Genomic DNA, 25,746 nt, shown 5'->3' with positions numbered 1-25,746 from the left:
CTCTAGAAAAATAACCAACACAACTCACTTGTTTGAAATGAAGTGGAGGCTGGAGAGAGGGAGAAGAAAGGAAAGCAGAGTGGGAGGCATAGAGAGGCCATATTCTTGGCCAAGCCTCAGGCCTGGGGAAATGTCCCAGCCAAATTATGGCTGAATTACAACCTCATTCCTAAGAGGATGGTGGAAGGCTTGGAGGGATGGGTGTAACCCCAGTAGGCCGTGCTGATCCTCACCAAGAGTGATGAGAGGAAAGAATTCTTTGTGTTCTTAGAAACTGCTCAGTTTGGCAGCTCCCCTAAAACACAATCTTTCAGAGACTAGCACCTTCCCTCAGAGTGAGTCCCTTGCATTTGAGTGGGCTTTAGAATGAGCACAGTGCCTTTATACATGAGCTCATTCTTGCCTCATAATAAATGACCCAAGGAAATAAGGGGGAATCGGTGTTATTAGCCATATTTTGCTGATGAGGAAACTCAGCTGAAGCTCAGAGAAATCAAATAATGTGCCTAAGGTTATACAGACTGCAGCGATAAAAACCCAGCCCTCTAGGGGTTCTTGCTACTCTTCTTCTCTTCCAGCCAAGGCCTGGGCCAGAATGAAGAACACTTGGCCAGGTTGATTCTCATAGCCTAGAGTAGCCACAGGAACAATCTGCTGGTTGTCCTCTGAGAGCTTGCTCCAGTGTGAAGAAGTACAGATGACAAGGCCCAAACATCAACCTAATGACAGTCCGAGCAAGGTTTTCTGAAAGCACAGGGAGCCTACTGGTCTGCAGGGCTACCCAGATGGTCCCAGGAGCAAAGGGCTTCCTGGCCTGAGCCTCCAAAACCCTAGACCCAATGGCCTTTTGCTGGGAGGTCCTCAGTCACTTATGACCACTGATTTTGCTCACATGCTTCCTCCTGGCTCAGAACCGCAACCAAGCTGTTTGAAAATGGGGGTCATGAGCTCCCCCAAAAGACAGAGGATAAATGGATACAGGGAGAGGAGGGTGGGGGAGAAGGGTTGTGAATATCTCTTGGTCAAATATACCAGTGTTTCCTCTTTTGTTCCTGCTCTGTCTTCCTCTGGGTGAGTGAAACGTGGCCAGTTTCATACCACATCTCTCCAGAGTACTGGATGCGAGAAGGACACTGCAGCCTTCTTAAACAAGTGAACAGAGAAAGGGAAACTGCAGATGCCACATTTTTAGTTGTGTTTTGGGAAAAATGATAGGAGGCCAAAAGACACGAGATTAAGGGTTCAGAAGACATGAGTTCTAATCTCAATTGATATGGGAAAGTATTAAATTCTCTGGGCCTCTTTAAAAAAAAATCCGTAAAATGATCTAATAGTAATAATTCCTGCCTATATCACAGCACGCCTTAAGGATCATCAGAGATCATGTATGTGACAGCCTTCCATAAATGTTAAAGCGTTATACATATGTGATCTATTATCATTATGACTGAAGAGTTTATTACACATGTTTCAGGCAGATTAAAGAAATCCTCTCTGCCTATTAAGAAAACATAGGAAACACCCAAAGCAAATATTAGAAGAAGTCTAATTATACTCTGGGTCTGCCACTAAATCAGGTAAAGGTTTTGTGACTTACGAAAAGGAAGGGAGAACTGGGACAAAAAAAGAACTTACAGTCCAATGTTTTCCTTCACAGTGTCCCTTGGCTCTGAGTCCCAAGGACAAACGAGCAACCCAAGACTTTTTGGGTGGAAGTGTGGCTGTCTAGGAAGAGATGGCCTGGTACAGAATTTAAAAAACTTGAATTTAGAGCCAAAGAGTTCCAGCTCTGCCAAGTGCTAGCTTTGTACCTGGAGCAATCTGCTTCACCACTTTGGGCTTCAGTTTCTATGTCTGAAAAATGAAGACGAAAATATCTATTTGTGCAGAATTGCCATAAGGATTTGGAATTACGCATATAAAGTGACTGGCATATAGCAGATGTTCATCATAAAGTGATCTTGCATCTTACGTACTTCATAAAATATCATAAAATCCTAGTGGCTCGCTGAAGGAGATGTCAGAGAGATGATCTAAAGACAATAGAAGAGCAGCATGGGAAACTTAGGTTTTGAAGGCCTGGGATTACTAGCTGTGAGACCATGGGCAGGTAACAGCTCAAATTTCCTGCTCTGTAACACATGAAAAATACTGTACAGTCAATGTAAAGACTATAAGAGACAAACTATGAAAAACTCTAAAATGCCAAGCATATAATCAGAGATCAATAAACATCAGTTATAGGTGTGCATTCTGCTTTCTCATTTTACCCCCGCCTTTTTTTTCAGTTCACTATGTCTGAAATTTCCCTGTGCAGATATCATAAATATATTACACAGACTTTTTAAAAACTTAAATTCAATTAGCCAACGTATAGTACATCATTAGTTTCAGATGTAGAGTTCCAGAATTCATTATTCGCATACAACACCCAGTGCTCATCACATCACGTGCCCTCCTTAATGCCCATCACCCAGTTACCCCGTCCCCCCACCTCCCTCCCTTCCAGCAATCCTGTTTGTTTCCTAGAGTTAAGAGTCTCACATGGTTTGTCTCCCTCTCTGATCTTTTTTCCATTCAGTTTCCCCTCTTTCCCTTATGTTCCTCTGCACTATTTTTTTAAAAAAAGATTTTATTTATATATTCATGAGAGACAGAGAGAGAGAGAGAGGCAGAGACATAGGCAGAGGGAGAAGCAGGCTCCATGCAGGGAGCCCGATGTGGGACTCGATCCTGGAACCCCAGGATCACACCCTGGGTGGAAGACAGGCACTAAACTACTGAGCCACCCACAGATCCCTGCTCTGCACTATTTCTTATAGACTTTTAAATTTTATTTGCTAATTGTTTCTTGAGGCCTGTGAAGCCAAGTAGAGATGTACAAAAATGGCCAATTGTTTTCCTTGGCCCACCAAAATAGACAATGTCTTGGGTTTTTTTTTTTTTTTTCCTTCTCTTAGCTAATATCTAGGGCCTCAGATTTAAAAGTAAGGAACAACTTTAGTATAATAAGAGTATAATAAGCATTACAGGATGATTCTAGATAGGTAAATATCAGAGATGTAGGTGTGTCTTATGGATTACAGAGGTTTCCCCATCTGTCTCTCATTTCCTATTCATACTGTTGCCACCCATGGCCTCCTGTACCCTGGGATAGTTCTGGACACACCTACACTGCCACACCTGTTCTCAGAATCTAATCCAGAAACACCTCTCGTCTCAATTCCTATCTTGCCTACTTATCATCCTATTAGATCTCATCTAATAAGTTGGACCAAGTCTCATTTTTTTTAAGATTTTATTTATTTATTCATGAAAGACATAGAAAGGCAGAGACATAGGTAGAGGGAGAAGCAGGCTCCATGCAGGGAGCCCGATGTGGGACTCATCTCAGGACCCCGGGATCATGACCTGAGCCAAAGGTGGATGCTCAACCATGGAGCAGCTACTCAGGTGTCCCCTGAGTCTCATTTCTAGTATTCTCAGAAACACAGTAGTTGGCTAACAAGTCTATGCTTCTTTGCCACTTCTGTCCTCAACTGAAGAATGGAATTGAAAGCTAGACAAATCATAAAGATACATTTTTTTCCTTTGGAAAATAACTCATAATAAATGTGTATAAAAATAGGCTGTTCTCTGAAAACTCGGGAGTTCATGCAAAAAAAGACATTTGAGGCCCACCTTCAAAAATGCATACTACTTTTCACTTTAATGGAATTACAACTATTTAGTCTGACAAAAAGCTAAAAGAGAGACAGTACTGCACTAGAGGGGAAGAAGAAATTACTTTAGTCAATGTCAAAATGACAGGCCATCAAAAATTTGTGGTTTATTAAGAAAAGAAAAGATCTCTTAAACAGACCTAGATGGCCTGGCTAACTTTTGAATTTAATCCTGTGATATACTGTAACAATGAACGGCCTCTGCAGCATATCAAGCAAATTCATAAGAAAATGATCAATACATTTGACATATTATTCAATTATAATCTTCAGTGACAGAGGCAATATGAAAATCTAGCATCAACGTCCTGACAGTGGAATAAATAAATAGATATAATTATTCCTCATATTAATCCCAGCAGAATTGCAGATTATAAGGCCAGACTGTAGATCTGAGTTCTAAGGTTTCCTTAATAAGATTGAATTTGATGTAGGGGTGTCATATCACTAATATTATGCCTTTTTATTAAAACGGAAAGCTCTCTGAGGATTTCAGATTCAAGTGATCAAAAGGACCCGAGGTTCCCTATATAGTACTAGTATTCACATGTCACGGGTAACTCCCAAGATATGCACATGGAGAACCATGTGGAGAGGCAAGGCCAAAGCAGAAGCATGAATTAGGATAACTGCATTCTCCGATTCTTGGAATCTCAGACTTAGAGGTGGAAGGGCTTCAGGGACTTGCTAGCCTCTAACCATCATCACACAGAGCAGGAAAATGAGAATCAGAGAAGAGAATGGATCTACTCAAGGTCACATGGACCAAACCCGGCAGAACCAGGTCCTAACCCAAGTTCCAGGATGTACAGTACAAAGCTCTTTCTGTGTCACTCTAGGAGAGAAAGCAATTGCTGAGGTGGTCAGCTAGAACACTGTCAATATAACTGTGCCTATCATCGTACCGACAGAAGGAATGCACTCTCCTGCAAGGGCCAAGAAAATTATAGTTAACATTTAACATTATGGGACCAACTTCAAAGGCACTCCAGCTGGACTCTAATAATGGGAGATGAAACTGCTAACAGCAGCAGAAACTTGCAGGTGGACACTGCTGGAAACAGCACCCGTCCTCAGAGCGGGAGGGCTCTCCCGAAACCCCACACGGGGCTGCTGCCTCACCGCAGGGTGGGGAGAAATACGGGCAATACCCTTCTGTCTGCCTGTGGTTCACCATGGTATTCAGCTGTCCATCTCTCGTTAGTGCTACAGGACACTGAGAAATGGCCACGTCTGCCATTTAGGGGAGGGGACTTAGGGCATGGCTGCTGCTGCCACTAGGAAGGGGGCCGAGGTTGCCCTGGTGGGCTTCCAGAAAGACCACATTTTGCTATATGCCAGGAGGGGAAGAGAGGAGATAGCGGCTGCTCAGATGTCACTGAGGAGCAGAGACTGGACACTGCCTGTCCGGGAGCCTGACAAGGGAGGCTCCAATTTAGAAGAGTCAGTTAATTCTGGAATCTCCACTCCTGCTTAAAAAAGGGGTGAACATCCAAAAAAAAAAAAGGGGTGAACGCCACATGCAGAAGCCTCACTAACCTCAGGCCACAGTCAACTTCTGAAGGAAGGACTGATCCCACCTTGCAGGGAAGCTGTTGCGGACAACCTTCTGGAGTGGTTCAGGTCCCCTCTAGCCAGGGGCCCGATCCCTGGTGTGGTGGTGGAGGGGAAGAAGGCAGGCGCGGGACAGAGCTCCGGCAACAGATGAGGTCTGGGCCCCTGCTTCCTGCACATCCTGGGACACAGGCACCACCCTTGCTGCCCCTTTACTCCGTCGGGGCATCTGGCATGCTCTACCTGGCCCCTCCCCATCCTCAGACCTGGGTCCTCCTGCATGGTCTGCCCCAGGTGGGCAGAGGGAGATGAAGAGATTCAATATCAGCACTGCCCCACCCCCACTCCTGGGGCAGACCACTTGGCTGCCTCCGATGCTGCAGCTCTGCTCTAATAATGAGGCTTCTGTACTGTCCCCGGAGATAAGCCCCCCAGTTTGTGCTTTGGAGCCCTGCCTTGATTGGCTTCAGTTACCTGGAAACAAGGCTATGCCCTACCCTGTCCACTCCAAATCTCCCACCCCACTCAAGAGTCCTGCTGGATTCTCAATGTATTACTGAGGCCCCACTGCCAGCTTCCCCTAATGCTGTCTCTGCCCTGTCAGCCCAGATGTCCATATGGGGCATTGCTAGGGTTCCCGTCTCTCCACCCTACCAGCAACTGTGCCTCCCTGGGCCACAGCCCCAATACCAGTAACTGTCTAGTTCATCAGGCCTAACACTCAGCACAGGCCCATCGACAGACAGGTGTTTAAGAAAGGCTTTTTGCTGCTAGTGAAAATGGCACCATCAGTAGAAAAACGAATGAAAGAGTAAAAGCATATGATCTATTTATTTAGGCAATGTTGCCTTTATTTTGTTTTATTACATCCTGCTCTATATGTTACAACCTCTAAGTGGGCTCTGGTGAAGAGTCCCTTCTCCCACTGGTCCATTGGCTTCATCCTGGGCTACTGAGGGTGGCAGGAAGATGTGGACCTGGGCTACTGAGGGTGGCAGGAAGATGTGGAGCAGAAGCTTCTTAAAAGCTTGGCAATAAACGCACACATTGATCAGATACCTGGGGGAAAACAGCTAAATCTAATATAATGTATTTCATATATAAATATATTAAATTTAGAGAGAAGATGCTACTCTTTGGAAACCTGGATTTTTAAAGAAAATAAACTAGGGGGAAGTGGTTTAAATACATGCTACACTAGGATTTTGATGGAATCTTGTCTCACATTTAGATCTTTCATCCATTTTGAGTTTATCTTTGTGTATGGTAAAAGAGAGTGGTCCAGTTTCATTCTTCTGCATGTGGATGTCCAATTTTCCCAGCACCATTTATTGAAGATTCCATCAAAATCCTAGAGAACACAGGCAACACCCTTTTTGAACTCAGCCACAGTAACTTCTTGCAAGATACATCCACTAAGGCAAAAGAAACAAAAGCAAAAATGAACTACTGGGACTTCATCAAGATAAGAAGCTTTTGCACAGCAAAGGATACAGTCAACAAAACTAAAAGACAACCTACAGAATGGGAGAAGATATTTTCAAATGACGTATCAGATAAAGGGCTAGTTTCCAAGATCTATAAAGAACTTATTAAACTCAACACCAAAGAAACAAACAATGCAATCATGAAATGGGCAAAAGACATGAAGAGAAATCTCACAGAGGAAGACATAGACATGGCCAACACGCACATGAGAAAATGCTCCGCATCACTGGCCATCAGGGAAATACAAATCAAAACCACAATGAGATACCACCTCACACCAGTGAGAATGGGGAAAATTAACAAGGCGGGAAACCACAAATGTTGGAGAGGATGTGGAGAAAGGGGAACCCTCTTACACTGTTGGTGGGAATGTGAACTGGTGCAGCCACTCTGGAAAACCGTGTGGAGGTTCCTCAAAGAGTTAAAAATAGATCTGCCCTATGACCCAGCAATTGCACTGTTGGGGATTTACCCCAAAGATTCAGATGCAATGAAACGCCGGGACACCTGCACCCCGATGTTTATAGCAGCAATGTCTACAATAGCCAAACTGTGGAAGGAGCCTCAGTGTCCATCAAAAGACAAATGGATAAAGAAGATGTGGTCTATATATACAATGGAATATTACTCAGCCATTAGAAACGACAAATACCCACCATTTGCTTCAACGTGGATGGAACTGGAGGGTATTATGCTGAGTGAAGTAAGTCAATCAGAGAAGGACAAACATTATATGGTTTCATTCATTTGGGGAATATAAATAATAGTGAAAGGGAATATAAGGGAAGGGAGAAGAAATGTGTGGGAAATATCAGAAGGGGAGACAGAACATGAAGACTCCTAACTCTGGGAAACGAACTAGGGGGTGGTGGAAGGGGAGGAGGGCGGGGGGTGGGGGTGAATGGGTGACAGGCACTTAGGGGGGCACTTGACAGGATGAGCACTGGGTGTTATTCTGTATGTTGGTAAATTGAACACCAATAAAAAATAAATTTATTATAAAAAAAATACATGCTACATCCATCTCAGAACTGTACACGAGTCTCCCAAACTCTAGCGAGTTATCATGAGTTTCTGTGTGAAAAAGGAGTTTGGGATCACACATTAGCAGTTTCACAAAAGGGCCGGCAATGGCTAGAGTTGGCTTCTTGCACAGATCAATCACACACGTGAGGAATTCCATAGGGAAAAACAGCTAAACATAATTTAAGCTGAAACTGTTAATTTAATAAGCCTAAATAGTAGGAATTGCTGTATCTTACCCTGAGGAATCTAGCCCAGCACACACAGGCTGGCACATAAGCCTGAGCAGGTGTTTGACTACAAAGAGAAGAGGGCCACACCATTCAGAAGGCCTGGAGTTCTTTCCTGAAGAAGTTACCTCTTTATTATTTTCTCCTCCTCCTTCCCTCCCTCTCTCCTTCCCTTTTTTCTTTTATCAGACACTAAGTATATACAGCTCTATGACTTTATCTTTGCTGCTCTAGAATGACATTTTGGGCCTTCCCCTGAAATACATCTCTCATTCAGCACACATTCACTAAGCACCAGCTCTGTATGAGATGCCATTCTAAGCACCAGAGGATGACAGATGTTAAGATGAAAAGTCCTACTCCTGAAGAAGTTCAGTGGACAGAGAAATAGGTGGACAAGCAAGCTGGAGTCACGATATTGGCCATGGGAACCCCTGAGCCTCCTGAGGCATGAAGGAGGAGGCTGGGCAGAGGCAGTGAGGGGAAGGGGTAAGTAGGGTGACATCACAAGGAACAGTATGAGTGAGGCAAGGGGGCATGAGTGAGGCAAGGGGGCATGGGAACTATAGGCCATTTGCCCTGGTCAGAATCCAGGACCCACCAGGGGGAACATAGAGTGGGGAGGCTCAAGAGTTCTCGGGGTTAGGTGGAACCGTTGGTTTACTGGCCCGTCATCTTGACTCTGTTATTAACCATTGACACTGTGCGCCTCTTCCATGGGCTTATTTGCTTTCAGAGGTGAGAGCACAGGCACCAGGGCCAAGAGTCGGACTTGAGGCTGTTCTGTAGGCTGTCCTGTGCCTCAGAACAGGGAGTGCAGGCTGAGATGTGCAGGAGTGCAGAAGGGCATGCCACTGGAATGTTTGGGAGAGGATTAAAGGCATTTTCTAAGCAAACTGTTCCTCAGATGGGTGAAGAGGAGTTCCAACATCAGACAAATGCGGTTATTGCTAATAGCATTCAAATTTGGAATTCTCTCTGGTGGCTGAAATCAACATTTCCCACAAAGGGAACCTGGACAACTATGATCTGTAAAGAGCATTATCCACTCCCTGGGTACAATTTCTTGGCCCTGAATATCAGGTTAGCGAGCTGAAATAATTAAACATCAGGCCAGCTGTTTGAGGCAATTAGGTAACATTTTTCATCTAGGAGACCACACAACAGAGAGGAGAGAATATGGAGATAAGACCTGTGTTTTGATTTACTGAGTCTCTGCTGCAGATAAAGCCCAGCTTTTTGGAATCCTTCAGGCAATTACTATTTCAGGCTTGGCAAGAACTTGAGTCTGAAAGTAACTATTGGGCTTGTCTTGGCAAGACTCAAAGTCACTGAAGTTGTAAGGTTGTCCCAGGCAGCAGTAGAGGGGGAAGTCAGTGGCAAGAGGAAGCCAGGAACCGTAGAGCCATTGGGAGGGCTGTTGCAGGCTTGGAGCTCAGAGGAGGCCAAATTTGGTCCTCCCACAACATGTTCTTAGAGAGGGAATGTGGTCAGATGGTGAAGGCCCAAGCCTCCTGGTTGGGATTCTGTGGTTCCCTTTCTGGCATCTGTTCTTGTCAGTTCTGTGGGCATTGCTTACACTCCCTGTCTTAGTATCCTTTCCTGTAAAAGAGGAAGAAGGCCAAACACTCCTATGTTTGGAGGGGGAAAGGAAAAAGTCGCGTGTCTGGCATGTTGTCAGATGGTGGCTTAGTGCACACTGAGGGAGGGGCATGTGGCTAAGACCATCAGAAGAGTCGACTTTAATCTCCTCTCTGCTGGTGACCTAGCTGACAGAATGACTTTGGTCAAGTCACTTCCCCCATCTGGGCCTTAGTTTCCACAGCATTAAACGAGGGAGCTGGACTAGACTAGAGGGTCTCTAAAGACCCTTCTAGTTCCGACACTCTACTCTTCTGAGATGCTAAATAAGATAAATCGCTGGGCTGAAGGCAAGCAAGTTTTTCTTTGAATGGAAAAGAGAAAAAGCCTATGTACTGCCAGCTGACATCCCCCACAAGATTCCGGAGCCAACACTAAGTATGGGGCGGGGAGAGTGGGGCCGTCTGAGGAGACAGCAGGCCCGCGTGTGGTCACTGGCGACACTGTATTGAAACATCTCTTGCTTGAGCTCTTCCACTTAATTGGGAGCTTGCCTTTCCAGTTGTATATTTTTATCCTGCGCCCTGGAACCCAAACCATTAGGTTTGTAGCCAAAGGCTGCTTCTTGTTTAATCGTTAACTGCCTCAGCACTGTAGAGCTCGGAGCCCAGCCGGAAAGTCCTCATCCAGATGCCGCACCTCTCCAGCAAGCAGGACTCAAGGGAGGATGCAGAGCTGGACCAGAATTCAAGTCCTGTCCTCCAACTCGGGAAATAAATCCCCTCCACTGTCTGGCCCACACAAATCCCAGTTCAGCCTGGCCTCTCCTGTGGGGTTATTCTGGTAACAAAATTCTTAAGCTCAGCAATTCTTTTCTACTCTTACCCACTCTCAGTGAGGAGCCAACTGGGCTATTCCTTAGGCTCCACTTTCCGTGTCTGAAATGTGGTTGAAAACTAATATTCCAGATGTTTCCTCATATTTTAAGTGGAACCACAGATTAAGCTTCCTGTAGGAAGGCAGTATGGCATCGTGGAAGGAGGACAGTCTCTGGACTCAGACAGGCGTCTGCAGCGTGGCGCTCCCCTCTACAGCTGTAAGGCCTTGAGAAAATAGTGGTTTTTTGAACCTCAGTTTCCTCTTTTATGGATATAACAGCCTGTGTTCCTACCTGGTGGTAACCTCCATGAGTCCAAAGGCTATCTGATCTGTTCCTCATTAGGTAGTCTAAGCCTAACACAGAAATTTCTCAATTAATACGCACTGAGCCAGTGATTAAAAACCTCTTGGTTTTGAGGGGAAAAAAACCTCACAGGTTTCACGGTTTGAAAAAAAAAAAACCTCACAGGATTTTGAGGAGATGAAGGAGATTAAAGATGTGCCTGACCTCGTCCTTGGCACCTGGAAAGTGCTTATTTCCTCGTCTGTCTTGCTTGGAGACACACAGCTACCTGAATAAAGTGAATGCTCCCAGAAGCATACCAGCCCTTGGTTATGCCCATTTAAGTAATCAAGAGGCCACCCCCCGGGAGAAAAGACAGGCTCTTTGATTTGCGGATATTTTCCAATCTGACCAGTCCTGACCCTGAAGCCACGGCTGCAGCTCACTTTCTGGCAATGGGCAAAGCAGCCCATCAGACACAGAGCCACGCATGTCACGGATGGTGATAGGAGGTCCTTCAGTAATATCAATGGCTTCCTGGCCTTAGGGGTCTTCCAAGGAGATTCACAAAACTAGACCCGGGTGTGGAAACTAGATGTTCAAGGGCCCCTGGTACACTAGACTATTGTTCCAGGACAGAAACAACTCAGAATGAAACGATGAGTGGGATTTTCCTTGCATTGGCCACAATACATATGTTTGTTCAAGAAAAAAAAGTTGGAGCGAGAAGACATGGATGTCTGCTGCTAAAGAAAAGCCTGTTTGTGCAGCCACAGTGGTGAGATTGTTCATGGAGTTCATCTTGAAAAGTCCAATTACCCCAACAGCATGGCCAAGATCAGTGTCACTTTGGGGTGGGCCAGTACTCCAGCCTCTCAGTACCAGATGTGAGTCACATGGGGATATCTGCTTTGTGGGAGAATAGGCACCCACCACACTTGTTAGCTCATCTGGGCTGACATCACCTTTCTCCCTGCTCCCTCCTGTCCATCTCCTTGGACACACCTGCCTAATGGATACCACCATATATACCAAGTAACTGTAAGATGTAGAATCCTGGACTTGGATCCAGATCTGGGGTGAATTGGGGAGGACACTTGCAAGGGCCAGCATCTCTTCATGATGATCCAGGGTCCACATCCCAGGAGCAAGAGATCGAAAGATTCTCTTGCTTTGTTTCTCATGGAATTCTCAGACACTACACCAATCTGGAGAAGTACAAGTCTCATGAGGCTGAGCTGGGAAGTGACCTATTTATCCTATTTATCCCAACACTTGACTTTAAAATGTGTCTCTCAACACAGGGTGCCAAGTTTCCCTTCCACCCTACATTTCAGGGGGATTTAAGAGCAACAATTTACCTACAAATTCTTCAAGCAGCCTAGAAATACACTGATTTCTCCAAACAGTAAATAATGCATCCTCATATGGATTTAAAAAACAAAATTCTAAAATTCTCATAAACTAAATAGCCTGAATAGAGATCCTAAATTTAGACTTTGAAGGATGTAAGTCCATCAACAACAGCAAGATCTAATCTTGAAGAGGTGCCACCACACAGAATCTTCAATCTCTGATGGGGTTAGTCAGAAAGTTTCTCAAAAGAAAGTTGATTTTAAATTAATGTCTTAAGATAAATCTATATGTGCTGATATGAAAAGTAAGTTTGGTTCTCTGTATAGCATGAGCTCAAGTAAGAAAAAAAAGGATAGATACACATAGATGATATTAATATACAGTCACATAAAATGTGAAAATAATAACAGCCAATATTTATATAGCATTTACTGTCAGGTAGTATTTTTTTGTGTGGTGGGCAGGCAGTAATTTTTTTTTTAAAGATTTTATTTATTCATGAGAGACACACACACACACACACAGACAGACAGACAGACAGACATAGGCAGAGGGAGAAGCAGGCTCCATGCAGGGAGCCCGATGTGGGACTCAATCCTGGGACTCCAGGATCAGGCCCTGGGCTGAAGGCAGGTGCTAACCCGCTGAGCACCCAGGCGTCCCAGGCAGGCAGTATTTTAAGTGTTCTGCACATATTAACACACTGAATCCTCACAACAACACTAGGATATAGGTTGTACTATTTTATGGATGAAGAAATGAGGCCCAGAGAAGTTAAGTAATTTATCCATGGTGACACAGTCAGTGAGAGGCAGAGCTGGGAACTGAAGTCAGTGTGGACTGTTCTAGAGTTCATGTTCTAATCTGCGGGGCTAAACTGCTACTGGTGTCCTGGAAGATCCTCAGAAGCCATTTAGAACACAGCCTTCCCTCTACCTTGCTTCTTCCTTCTACCTCACTCCCAGCTGCTCAACAGAGCTGGGTGGGTGGGGGGGGCTTTTCCTGTCACAGCACTTGCCACTTGAACCATCTGTTTATACAGAACGAGCCTAGGTGCTCTCAGAGGACAGGGCATGGAGGCCTCCCTCTTGTCATGCCTCTCACATCTTTAATATGTGGTTCATAGCTTGGCTTAATTAACAGGGTTCAGGGGAAACTGGTTTCTGAGAGATGGTTCGCATGTGGGTGACAGAGAGATCTGAGAGTTCTTTAGATGGCTTCATTCCTGATTACTCACAGAACCCTTCGAAAGAGGGATCCCTGAGTCACAGACAGGAAAGCTCATATGTATACATGCATAATAGGGAGGAAGGCCTGGAAATCTGGGAGCTGGGAGAAGGAGGAGATGTGATCTCTTTGGATCCGCACACCTGGCAAACCTATGGCATTTCTCCCTGATAATCAAGAACCAGAACCAGGTTCATTAACCTCTGAATTCTTATATTTATTATTATTAACCACCCGGACAGCAATGACTAATTTTTGACACATGGCTAGAATATGGCTTCCTTATTAAGGAAACACAGGGAGGTAGCCTAAACGTTGTAGCTTTGAGGAAGAAAACTGCTTTGAGCATAAAGCTTTTCCTTTAACTTTAAACCTTCATCTTTAACCACCGATGTGCTCATTTGCCAGTGTTCATGGCTTTCTTTTTTTTTTATTTAATTTTTTTTATTTCTTATTTATGATAGTCACAGAGAGAGAGAGAGAGAGAGAGAGAGAGAGAGAGAGAGAGAGAGGCAGAGACACAGGCAGAGGGAGAAGCAGGCTCCATGCACTGGGAGCCCGATGTGGGACTCGATCCCGGGTCTCCAGGATCACGCCCTGGGCCAAAGGCAGGCGCTAAACCGCTGCGCCACCCAGGGATCCCCATGGCTTTCTTTTACAAATTTCCGTTTGACTTCACATTTGACATACAAAGATGTAGTGGTTCATGGGAGGCTCCCTCCTTCACCTATAAACCAGCCCCCCACTTTCCAAGAGTGGCTGCCTGACAATCCCAAAGCACCTAGGGTCACCTCTGTAGCTCTAGACTTTTCTCAGAGGGCCTTAAACATATGTTTTCCTCGGGAGGTAGGACACACTTTGGGAAGAGGAAGTGGCATCTATTTGACATGAGAACTGTTCTTTCTCAGGGAGAACAATGAAATAAAAATAGACCTTCATGCTATGATGTAGCTGGGAAGCAGAGGGTAAGTGAGTCAGGGTCGAGTCCACACTGGCCACACCACAGTCCATTTGACACCCACTCCAGGTCTGGGGATGCTGGTCTACACGGCTCCCTGCTGCCTTTCCTACAAAAAGAACAACTTGAGAGACGCCTGGGTGGCTCGGCAGTTGAGCACCTGCCTTTGGCCCAGGGCGTGATCCTGGAGTCCCGGGATTGAGTCCCACTTCGAGCTCCCTGCATGGAGCCTGCTTCTCTCTCTCTCTCTGTCTCTGTCTCTCATGAATAAATAAATACAATTACAAAAAAAAGAGAGAGAGCAATTTGGGGAGTGATGCTCTAGGGGTTAGCACTCAAACAGCCTCATCTTCACACACCAGGTCCTTCCACAATTTTACATTACCTTGCCATCATTCTTCATTATGAAGGGAGAGAAAAGGAGACTCTCTCTGGGTATCTTTTCTATCTTGAAAAATTTGAAAGATGTTCGCAAATCAGTAGAAAATTATTTAATTCCCCTATAAACATTCTCACACAGGCTAAGGTCCTTTTTTCTTCTGTCACTAAACCCGGGGCTGAAAGGAGCATTACTCTCCGTTGGGGTGTGTGTGTGGGGTTGTGTGTGGGGAGGAAAGGGAATTAACCCTTGTTTGGGTCAAGAACCGTGGACTCCAAAAGGAAACAGGATTCCATGTTGAAAACACTCAGAGGATGGGACTGAATAGTCCTCAGCATCTCTGCGGGAGGAGTCCCCTGAGCCGGATAGAGAGGACATGACACATATAATACTCTCCTGGCCTACTTATACTTTGGTGCATAAACTTTATTATAAGTACAATGTTGCCAGATTCCGGTGCATAAAAAACTGGCTGAAAAATCCAAACCATAAATAATGCCAAGTAATAAAGGAGGTGAATGTTTTTGTTATTAGATTCTTTCATTGTATAAATCTGTTTAATAAGCTGGCTAGGAATCACTGATAGAAAACAGACTTAGTATGGTGTTACAGACCAACCCGTTCTAAAAGGCCAGTATGGGAACTCATGCCAAGTTATCGTTTTCTGTTCTTAACCAATGCAACTTAAAATGCAATTGTTGTTTCCTTGCTCAAAAGTGGAAAATGTCTTACGAGGCTGTGTTTAGAGGGAGTAGAAGGCATGCTTGGTGTCACAGATTACTCCCTCCCTTCTTCCTCCTCCCCACACCCCCAAGGCTCTTCATTTGAAGGCACTTCACCATATTTATAGATCACGCTGCCTTTTGTCTTACTCACTGAGAGAGGCTGGGGTCTGTGTATGACTCCTACTTTTTAGAGTCCTATTTCTCAACATTTATATGCGTGTGTTTAGAAAAATCCCTCCAAATATCCTCCTTTTGACCCAAGAACCATAGCAACCACTTTGGCTAAAGAAATTCACTGAACATTAAAAAGGGTAGTGGGGGGTGGGGGGTGGGGGTGGGGGTGTGAGGAGATGATAGAGCGGCTGGAATGGAGGTCTCTGGGGTCACATTCATCTTCCAACACTATGGTTTCTAACGGCTTGTTGATGTTTTTCTGGGGTTGGTTACTATCATCGTGATGGGCTGTAAAATGAAATGCTATAAACTAGCTGAGGGCTTAAGGAGAAATATTTGCCAAATGGCATAAACAACAACACCAGGAGTCCCCACATACTCAGCCTCACTCACAAGGCTTGGCCATTGTACCCAGGCTGCTGTTTACAGCACTGTGATGCGTAAACTCCACCGCCTGGCCAGTCTACTTTCTGACCCCAGTTCCCAGGCCCCTTTTTTGGGAGGCCCACACACAGCTAAATAGATAAAACAGAGGTAATTGGATGAAATAGGTATTTATCTGGCCAATTTAATTAGTGTTTGGAAAATTTAAGTCTCAGTGGTATAAAGGTACATTGGAGTTGTTTGTGTAACTGTGTTACGTTTATAACTATATATCAGATGCTCTGCTATGCATTTTATATAGGTCACTTGGAAGAGCCTACAGAAGGTGTTCCAAAAAATTAGTTAAAAAAAAAAAGTTGGAATTAAATACTTTCGACTTGGTTACTTCTCTACAAGTTAGCCATTAATTCCTTAGTCAGGAACATGACTCCTTCTAGAACATTGTTTACATGGGGAAAAAGTAATTCAATGTAGAGTACTTGGGACATGAGATTAGAGGCTTTTCTGTAGTTTCTGGGATTCATATAATTCCTTTTTTTTCTGAATGCTAAATTTGGGGGGACCAGATCCCATTGAGGAAGATTGGGATTATTCCTATTTTACACAGGTAAATGCCAAACATAGAAGATGGAGATTAAAAGGGCTGCTTAGTAATGTACAACATGATAACTATAGTTAACAACACTCTATTGTATATTTGAAAGTTGCTAAGAGAGTAGATGTCAAAAGTTCTTATCACAAGGGAATAAAGTAACTATGTGAGGTGATGGACGTTAACTAATCTTATTGTGGTGATCATTTCACAATATAGACATAGAACGTGTTGTACACTTTAAACTTATACAGTGCTATACATCAATTATGTCTTAATAAAATTGAAAAAAAAATAAAAGGGGCTGTTTTCATGTTGGCTAGAGGCTAAGAAAGTTAATTCCACATGTGTCACACTTACTGCTGTGGGAAATGCAATGGGAGAAAGAAAGAATGAGTTAGATTTGCCTGAGATTATTCTCAAGGAACTTAAATAAAACTGTAGTAGATGCTAGTGAAAGTGGGGGGTGGGGGTGGGAAAAATTATAGGTAGTATTCTTTGTTCCCCAAAGAACAACTAAAAAGCTGACAGCAAATTTTCCTGCTGGGAACAGTCCCAGAGGAATGATGTGGATGAGGTAGACTGCAGTGTACTCTTCAGGATCATGGGGATGGCAACCAATATTCAGCAAGTGCCACCCCAAGCCCACACTTTGTGAGGCCCTCAGCTTCATCCTTCCTCTTCTAATCCTGTGGCTCATGGGGAAAGAAGTAAAAGAAAACCCCAAGGACCCAGCAGGAATGACTCTCTGACAAACCCTGTCAGACCTGGGAAAGAATCACAGAATCAGGGTAAACGGGCACAGAGGTTCTGACCCCAAACTGGCCAAGAGATTCAGAGCTATTCCTAGAAAGATCTGGAGCCAGGAAATAACAGACGTAGAAATAACCATCCTACTTAAGCCTGGGGAAAAATATCCAAAGCTCCATTAAGAAATGACTAATAAAGGCGAACACCTGTGGCCCTAAATTCAAAGAAGTGTTTGAAAAGAAAAAGCGGTTTAGTGCCGCCTTCAGCCCAGGGCGTGATCCTGGAGACCCAGGATTGAGTCCCAAGTCAGACACCCTGCATGGAGCCTGCTTCTCCCTCTGCCTGTGTCTCTGCCCCCCCCCCCCTTTCTCTCTCTCATTCTGTGTCTCTCATGAATAAATAAATAAAATGAAAAGAAAAAAGCTTGACTTACCTTTGAAAATTAGTATCTGGTGATATCAATTATCTGGTGGCTTTTTTTTTTTTTTTAAAGATTTTAAATTTATTTATGAGAGACACAGAGAGAGAGGCAGAGACACAGGCAGAGGGAGAAGCAGGCTCCCTGCAGGGAGCCCGATGCGAGACTTGATTCCAGGACCCCAGGACCACAACCTGAGCCAAAGGCAGACGCTCAACCACTGAGCCACCCAGGTGCTCCTATGTGGTGGTTCTTTTTTTTGTTTTGTTTTTTAATATTTTATTTATTCATTCATGAGAGAGGGAGAGGGGGAGGGTGGGAGGGAGGCAGAGACCAGGCAGAGGGAGAAGCAGGCTCCATGCAGGGAGCCCGACGCAGGACTCCATCCCGGGTCTCCAGGATCAGGCCCTGGGCTGAAGGTGGCGCTAAACCGCTAAGCCACCTGGGCTGCCCTACGTGGTGGTTCTTAAGGTGAGTTTTGTTTTCATTTAAAAATGAAACAAAACCTACTAATCCCTAATAGCTATATTTAAGGCTGAAGTCTGAAAGCTAAATAGGTATAACCAAATCAATATTACAGCACCAGAGTACTCTCATTGTAAGCAAAGTGTCTACCAGGAAATAAAAAGCATCCAATGATAGAAAGTTTCACCTACACGTTAATCTCATGGCATCTTTACAAATCAGGTGCAGAGAGTCGAGGGGATGTGTCTGATGTCATGCAGCTGCTGAAAAGAGAAACCAGGCCCAGGCCTCAGGTATACCACCTTTTTAATACTATGTTGCTTTTCCATATACACAGTTGGGGGCTTTCTCCTGTCCCCATTAACTATTTGAAAACTGGAAATACATACTAGGATGCTGGAGGCCTCCTAAGTCAGAAGCTGCCCAGTGCTCTGGATTAGGGCACTGAGGTGGATTTGGGGGATGAGCCTCAGGGCCAAATTCAGTGAAACAAGGACACGCACAAACCTTAGGGATGACCTCATTTCATTGCTCACCAATGTCTTTCTGGTGGAATCAAGACCGGGAAAATAACAAATTGCCTACTATGTGCCAGTGACTCTTCTAAGCAGAGAACACATATTACCTCACTTAATCCGATGTGGAAGGAAGGTGTTATGTGCATGTCTACCAGAGGAGGAAGGGGTTTAAGGAACTTGCTCAAGTTTATACAGTCAATAAGAGCCCAAATAACGGATTTGAATCCAGGTCTGTCCATCTCTCAAAGCCTAGGCACTTTCTAGAAAGGCAAGCTTTTCTCCTGGCTGGGCTCAGCACTGCTTTCAGCTCACTGCCTCACTGTGTAGCATGTGTCAGTGCGTTGCTTCCTCCATTCCTTGCACAACACCAAGTAGAAACTGTTCACCCAACTGAGCAGCTGAGTCAGGGTTCACTTGATTCTTCATTATCCACTGGGTCATCTGGCAACCTGGAGATGCTCCCTCATTCACTGAATAAGGCCATTATTCCATCATTAGAGGAGTAAGGCCCCATAAAATGGCAATCCTCTTAAGAAAGGTCACACATCCCTGTTGCTTCCATCCTAATATGTATAAAAACTTTAGAAAAGGCTTGAGAGATGGGATGCCTGGGTGGCTTAGTGGTTGAGTGTCTGCCTTTGGCCCAGGGCATGATCCCAGGGTCTGGGATCAGGTCCCACATTGGGCTCCTTGCATGGAGCCTGCTTCTCCCTCAGCCTCTGTCTCTGTCTCTCTCTGTGTGTCTCTCATGAAAAAATAAAATTAAAAAAAAAAAAAAAAAGAAAAGGCTTGAGAGGGAAAACGGAGAGAGTTTGAGGGTATTAGGCAACTGAAAGAGACATGCTGGAGGTTCAGTACATTATGGAAGTAAGTGTCTACCAGGTACACAGAGGTGCACACAGGGTTCTGTGAAAGCCCAGAGGAGATGTTATTTATCCTCCCTCCCTTCCCTCCTTCCCCACATCCTTTCCTTCCTTCCTTCCTTCCTTGGAGTCTCCCTAGAGGAGGTGACATACATGCTGCGTCTCACAGTAGGACCAAGAATGGAAAAAGCAGAAGTGAGAGGGGCATTCTGGGCATCGAACAGTGTAACTAATACAGAGAACTACAAAAAGTCTGGTGATGTGGAAACACAATTCAAGGCAGGAAGTGGTCAAAGCTGTGGATACAGAGCCAGCAGAAGCCAGACCAAGGAAACACTTTGTAGACTAGGCTAAAAAGCTTGGGCTTTTTGTTGTGGGCAAACAGGGAGCCTCTGAAAGGCTGCAGACAGAGTAGTGACACGGTCAGGGCGGCCATGTCACAGGACAGATAAGTGGATGCCAATGTGAAGACAGGAAGTCTGGATAATTCCAATAATCAGGCAATGAATTAGGGAGTGGTACTATGAATGAAAAGGAAAAAGGACAAATCTGAGAATTATTTAGAGAAGAAATCAGGAGGAGCTGGAGTTTTCTTTGTGTGAAGTGAAGGAGAAGGAGACAGTGGTGAGGATAACACGAGAATCATTTCCAGTTTCATTGATGGGGTGGATGGAAGTGCTTATAAGTTCAGATCAAGAAATACTAACAAATGGCACTGTGCGAAGTGGAGCACGGTTATGGTGGATCAGCCTAGGAAAATGAAATCTACTCTTTAGCCATCCATTCAACAAATATTCAGAGCACCCACTAAGTGCCAGGCACAGAACTTGGTGCTGGGGTCACAGAGATGACTTTTCTGCCTCTCCTGTCTGTGTGCTTACAGTCTAGCAGGGAATCAGGAAAGTTAATCAGAGGCCCCTCTCTGGCTCAGTTGGTTGAGCATCTGACTCTTGATCTCCAGGGTGGTGAGTTCAAGCCCCACATTAGGTGTGGAGATTGCTTAAGTTGAAAAAAAAGAAAAAAAAAAAAAAGGACACTTGGGTGGCTCAGTTGGTTGAGCATTCAACTCTTGGTGCCAGCTCGGATCATGATCTAAGGGTTGTGGGATCGAGACCCATATCGGGCTCTGTGCTCAGTGGGGAATCTGCTTGAGAATATCCCTTTCTGCCCCCCGGCCCCATCGCACTCACATACACTCTTCTCTCTCTTAAATAAATAAAGACATCTTAAAAAAAAAAAAAGAAAGAGAAATGTTCATCAGAAAACTAAAGCATGAGGACACCTGAGTGGCTCAGTGGTTGAGTGTCTGCCTTTGGCTCAGGGCATGATCCCTGCACCCAGGGATCGACATCGGGCCCCTTATGAGGAGCCTGCTTCTCCCTCCACCTATGTCTCTGGCTCTCTCTGTGTGTCTCTCATGAATAAATAAATAAAATCTTAAAAAAAAAAAAAAGGAGAAAACCAAAGCATGGTGTGCCAAGGGTTCAATACAGAGAGCCAAAGAGAATGGAGGGACACTGTGCCTTAAGCCCAAGATAGGCAGTGGAAGAGGGGGTGAGCACCCCCACACACCTGGGCCCCCCTGCTGAGAGCTGGTCACTCCCCACTGTACCTACTCCCCTAAAAAGAGGTCAAGGACAGAAATGAGAAATGACAGCAGGAGGAGAGAGCACTAAAGTCCAATTAACAACAGGTGGTAAGGCTGTCAGCTCAAATCGCTGTCCTGGAAGTCAAGCAGATTTCAGGCTGAATCTAGATCAGTATTCAAACTCTATTGTACCTACAGCACTAATTGCTCAGTGAAGCCCATGTGTTCCTTCTCACCCACTGGATATTTCTCTGGCGGTTCAGAAGTTCCAGGCTGCTGCTGTGTCCCCACACATAGGCGCCTGTTTACATTCTTTCCCTAGTCTCATAGATGACAGACTGGTTTTTTTCTTTTCTTTACTTTTTTTTTTTTTTTTAAGGCAGCTCAGAAGTTGCCCACAGACAGGGTCTCCTGCCGCTGTGTGCAGCTCTAGTTCCCCATAAATCCTCTTCATTTTGCCTCCATCAGATGACATTCAAATATTATTTGAAAAATCAATAATTTCCCTGGCTTTGCTGTATCAGCATTGCTATTCAGCACACAGGCCGATGGCTGCAGCGCTTGCAGCTCCATCTCGGAGGGCCTGCTGCTGGGCAGGTCCTTGCCTTTAATGGCCATCCTAAAAGGCAGGTTGGGAGCTCATCACAGGTTGGGCTTTTTCAGCCATCCTTTGCTTTGAATATCCTAGATCTTCTGATGGTTACACAGCACTAGAGGGGGTATTACAGAGGATCTTCTCTCCCCAAGCCCTTATTGCATAGATGACAAACTTGGGAAATGATCCATACACTAGATCCCTCGAGTTTATAGTCAGAACTACTCCATTTCACTGTCTTTTTTTTCTCTTAGATAAAAACATGCCCAGAGGCCATAGCTAATCCTGTAAATGAAGAGTCATATAAAGTAAGGTTGTCTTTTCTTTCAAAGCTGGGTAAAAAGAATATGTGAATTCTGGAATCCCCTCACTTCTCGATGTGACCTAAATTCTATCTTAGTTTTATATCTTATCTTAGATATCTTATATCTTAGTCGTCGTCATCTTCTTCTTCTTCTTCTTTTAAGATTTTTAATTTATTTATTTATGAGAGACACAGGGAGAGAGGCAGAGACACAGGCCGAGGGAGAAGCAGGCTCCCTGTGGGGAGCCAAATGTGGGACTCCATCCCAGGACCCTGGGATCACATCCTGAGTCTAAGGCAGATGCTCAACCACTGAGCCACCCAGGCGTCCCCATATCTTAGTTTTCTTAGCAGTAAAATGAGAATAGTGACATGGATCTTCTGAGTCGGTTGTGAGGATTAAATATATCAGCCTAAGGCTCCTGGTAAATGGACTATTTAAAATTAGTGTAAGAAAATACTGCATTTTGGGGATTCCCAGGTGGCTCAGCAGTTTAGGACCTGCCTTTGGCCCAGGGCATGATCTTGGGAGTCCTGGGATCAAGTCCCCGCATCAGGCTCCCTGCATGGAGCCTGCTTCTCCCTCTGTCTCTCTATCTCTCCTGAATAAATAAATAAAATCTTAAAAAAAAAAAAAAGAAAACACTGCATTTTTATTTATAACATGTTCTCAATTCATGATAGAGAGGATATTTCATTCCTTAAGGGTCAAAAAATGACCATACTTTAAAAAAAAAGGCTGAAAAATTTGCATTTCATTATTGGAATGGTTTGGTTAGCATGTTGAAGATTCTATTAGATGGTACCAATTTTCACATTAAGTGGACATGAGTTATTGCTGAACACTTAAAGCTATCTCTGGAGAATAAGACATCATAACCACATAAATGATAAAGTCAGATCCCACGGTATGTCTTGATATGATGTTAAGAGACAAGATAAGAATAGTCCACAGAAGACAGGAGAGGTCTTGGAGGAGGAGCGGAAATTCTGGCTCTTTCTCCTGGTGGGGCAAGAGTGGGAGGCATCAGTGGTAATGGGTGACTGTATGTGTAGAGAATCTCTGATTTTCCTTAGCATTAGCAAACAGAACTAGCCTTTCCCCAGAAAGACATCCCTAATTTTAGGGATGACCTGACTTCTTTTTCATTTACTACTTAAAAATCCCTTACATGAAAATGTTAAGTTGCAATATAAACATTTATAAGAGGAGTGGAAAGGGGGCAGGTTTTCTACACTGCAAAGAATTCTTTATTTCTGCTGAAAGTTCCTTTAAACTGGGATCTCATTCAGAGGTTTCTAACCTGGGGGTGGCTGGTCCCCAAGAGATCCATGGACAGAAATTAGGTGGTCCATGGATTTGGCTGGAAAAAAAAATCCACCTACATTTTTGCTAACCTCTATCTGAACTTTAGCACTTCTATCAGTTATGAAAGTCAGCAATGTTAAACAGTGGTTTGCAGTACCTGTGACTGTCACCGATAGAAATCAGCATTTTTATTGCACATTATTATTGTTACAATTTACACCAAGGATTGAGAAACTTTTTCTGTAAAGGGCCAGATGGCAAATATTTTAGGCTTTGAAAGCCATGTGATCTCAGTCCAACTATTCAACTCTGCTGTTGTCCCATGAAAGTAGAGATGATATGTAAATGAATGAGCATTCATTCCAGTGGCTGCATTCCAATAAAACTTTATTTACAAAAATGGTCTGTGGGCTAGCATTTGCTCACCCTGGTGCTCACCCTGGTGTGCTCACACACATCATGACTTTAAAATTATAGTAGCAATTAGTTCTGGTTATTTGTTAAAAAACAAAGTATGTATTACTATATCATAAATGTGTGGGCATATAAAATATTTTAATTCTGATGTTCTGATGTGTTTTATTTTATGCATGGAAAAATATTCTGAGAAGGGCTCCATAAACTTCATCGGATGACCAAAAGTCCATGGCACAAGGATTAAGATGCCCTGTCATAGATACAGTGCTTGTTTACAAGTTATTCTGGGTAGAGATTAGAATTGATGGGGAAGAAGAAAGCTGGAGAAAATCAGAGTGAGAGACAGTGCTATCAATTGAAGCTAATCAAGTAGGAAATAAAAACCTCCCGGCAGCCCAGGTGGCTCCGTGGTTTAGCGCCGCCTTCAGCCCAGGGCATGATCCTGGAGACCTGGGATCGAGTCTCACGTCAGGCTCCCTGTGTGGAGCCTGCTTCTTCCTTTGCCTGTGTCTCTGCCTCTCTCTCTCTCTCTCTGTGTCTCTCATGAATAAATAAAATCTTAAAAAAAACAAAAACAAAAAAACTCCCTGGACTTCTTAGGGCCATCGATGGAAAAAATGGAATTCTTTTCTCTATTTTCAGCTACAGCATAGAGTTTCACTTTTTGTACATTTCTTCTGTTTACAGTGGCACTCAAGATTCCATCCTGCCTCCTTTGACTTTACTTCTTGCCACCACACATTTCTCTGAAGTGTTTTCAGTGCAAATCTGTTATTTAAGCACAATGTGTTTATATATCCCAAACTGTACCTGCCTCCCTGATGATGCCCTTCCCCAAATGTCACCTGAATAATGCCTCCTGGGATTATTAGGGAGCGAGTTTTCTCTTTAGAATTTTCTACTTAGAAACCTGAAGTTGAAGGATGGAGGAGTTGAAGGAGAGGAGAGGATATGAGGACCAGGCTTCCCTGTGCCTCATCAAGGTCAAAGCTCTATGAAAGTAACCTTAGGGTCTCAGAACAGTGAAACTAACTGGGAATATATGTGACAAGTCACATCTTTCTCATGGAAGACAGGCTGTGTTGTCTCTTAAGTATAAGCCATATTTACTTCTAATAATACAACAGCAAAATATAATGTGAGGAGAAAGCACCTTCTGCTTAGTCCTGTACTAAACAGCTCTGGGTTACATTTACAATTTTAATAAACTGATTTGTCAAAACTGTCAGAATCAAGGGAGATCATCTGGATACCAGATGAACAAAAATATCTGTAATTATAAGTTGTCCATTTTTCTCTTTCATCTTCTATATATGTATCTGTGAGTGGCTACATATTTTCATGCACATACGTACACATAAATTTTAGGTCATTTAAAAAAACCTGTCATAATAGAATTCAGGAGAGTAGAAAATACGGTTCTCCTGGGATAGCAATGGGGCCCGAAGGCTAGGCCACACTCCCCACCCTAGGAACAATATCCTTTTGCTGAACCATTCTGTCAGAGCCAAAACATTTCAGTTTCATTACCACCTGGATTGTTACTAATGCTTGCTGATCACTCACCTGCTGTGTGACCACAGGCAAGTAACTAAATTTCTCTGGCTCTTTGAGATCTGTGTGTGAGATAAACATTCTAATACATGTTAACTGCCCCCGCAGAAGTGGCACAAATATTAATGAGATTCTTTTGGTGAAGAAGCCCAAGCCCTCTGAAGAAGGCCATGAAATATTGCCATGAATCTGTCATGAACGAATGAATTCAAATACTTACCCCGAGTTTAACTGGAATCCCTGTCTTTTACAATGCAAGTGTTAGATTATGACACACGACTACTCTCAGTGGGAAGGTAGTCCGCATTCAAGGGCACTAGAATCTATTCCCCTAAAAGGGGTGAGAGGGGTGGATGGAAAGATGACAGGATGCAGCCTAAAAAACAGCCTGAAGGAGTGTGAGTGTCACC

At 44.1% G+C, this 25,746-nt stretch overlaps 2 protein-coding genes across 13 annotated transcripts in view; one reads left to right on the top strand and one right to left on the bottom strand.

Moving 5' to 3' along the window:
• BCAS3 (BCAS3 microtubule associated cell migration factor) overlaps window positions 1-25,746 on the bottom strand; it is a 591,271-nt gene that overhangs the window by 61,741 nt on the left and 503,784 nt on the right. The window lies entirely within an intron of this gene.
• LOC144286196 (uncharacterized) overlaps window positions 1-25,746 on the top strand; it is a 99,756-nt gene that overhangs the window by 69,220 nt on the left and 4,790 nt on the right. For 2 of the 5 annotated variants that reach the window (XM_077852368.1, XM_077852370.1), the window contains one exon: window positions 1,658-7,209. The exons of 2 other annotated variants lie outside the window; for them this stretch is intronic. In XM_077852368.1, the coding sequence (XP_077708494.1) occupies window positions 1,658-1,803 (146 nt within the window). In that variant the 3' untranslated portion in view covers window positions 1,804-7,209. Of the gene's footprint in view, window positions 1-1,657; window positions 7,210-25,746 lie in introns of those variants that run through there. One more of the 5 variants, XM_077852367.1, reaches the window with a different exon arrangement.

This window comes from Canis aureus, chromosome 16, assembly GCF_053574225.1.
Source record: "Canis aureus isolate CA01 chromosome 16, VMU_Caureus_v.1.0, whole genome shotgun sequence".
NCBI classification, from domain to species: Eukaryota; Metazoa; Chordata; class Mammalia; order Carnivora; family Canidae; genus Canis; species Canis aureus.
This window is presented reverse-complemented; position numbering and strand designations above follow the sequence as displayed.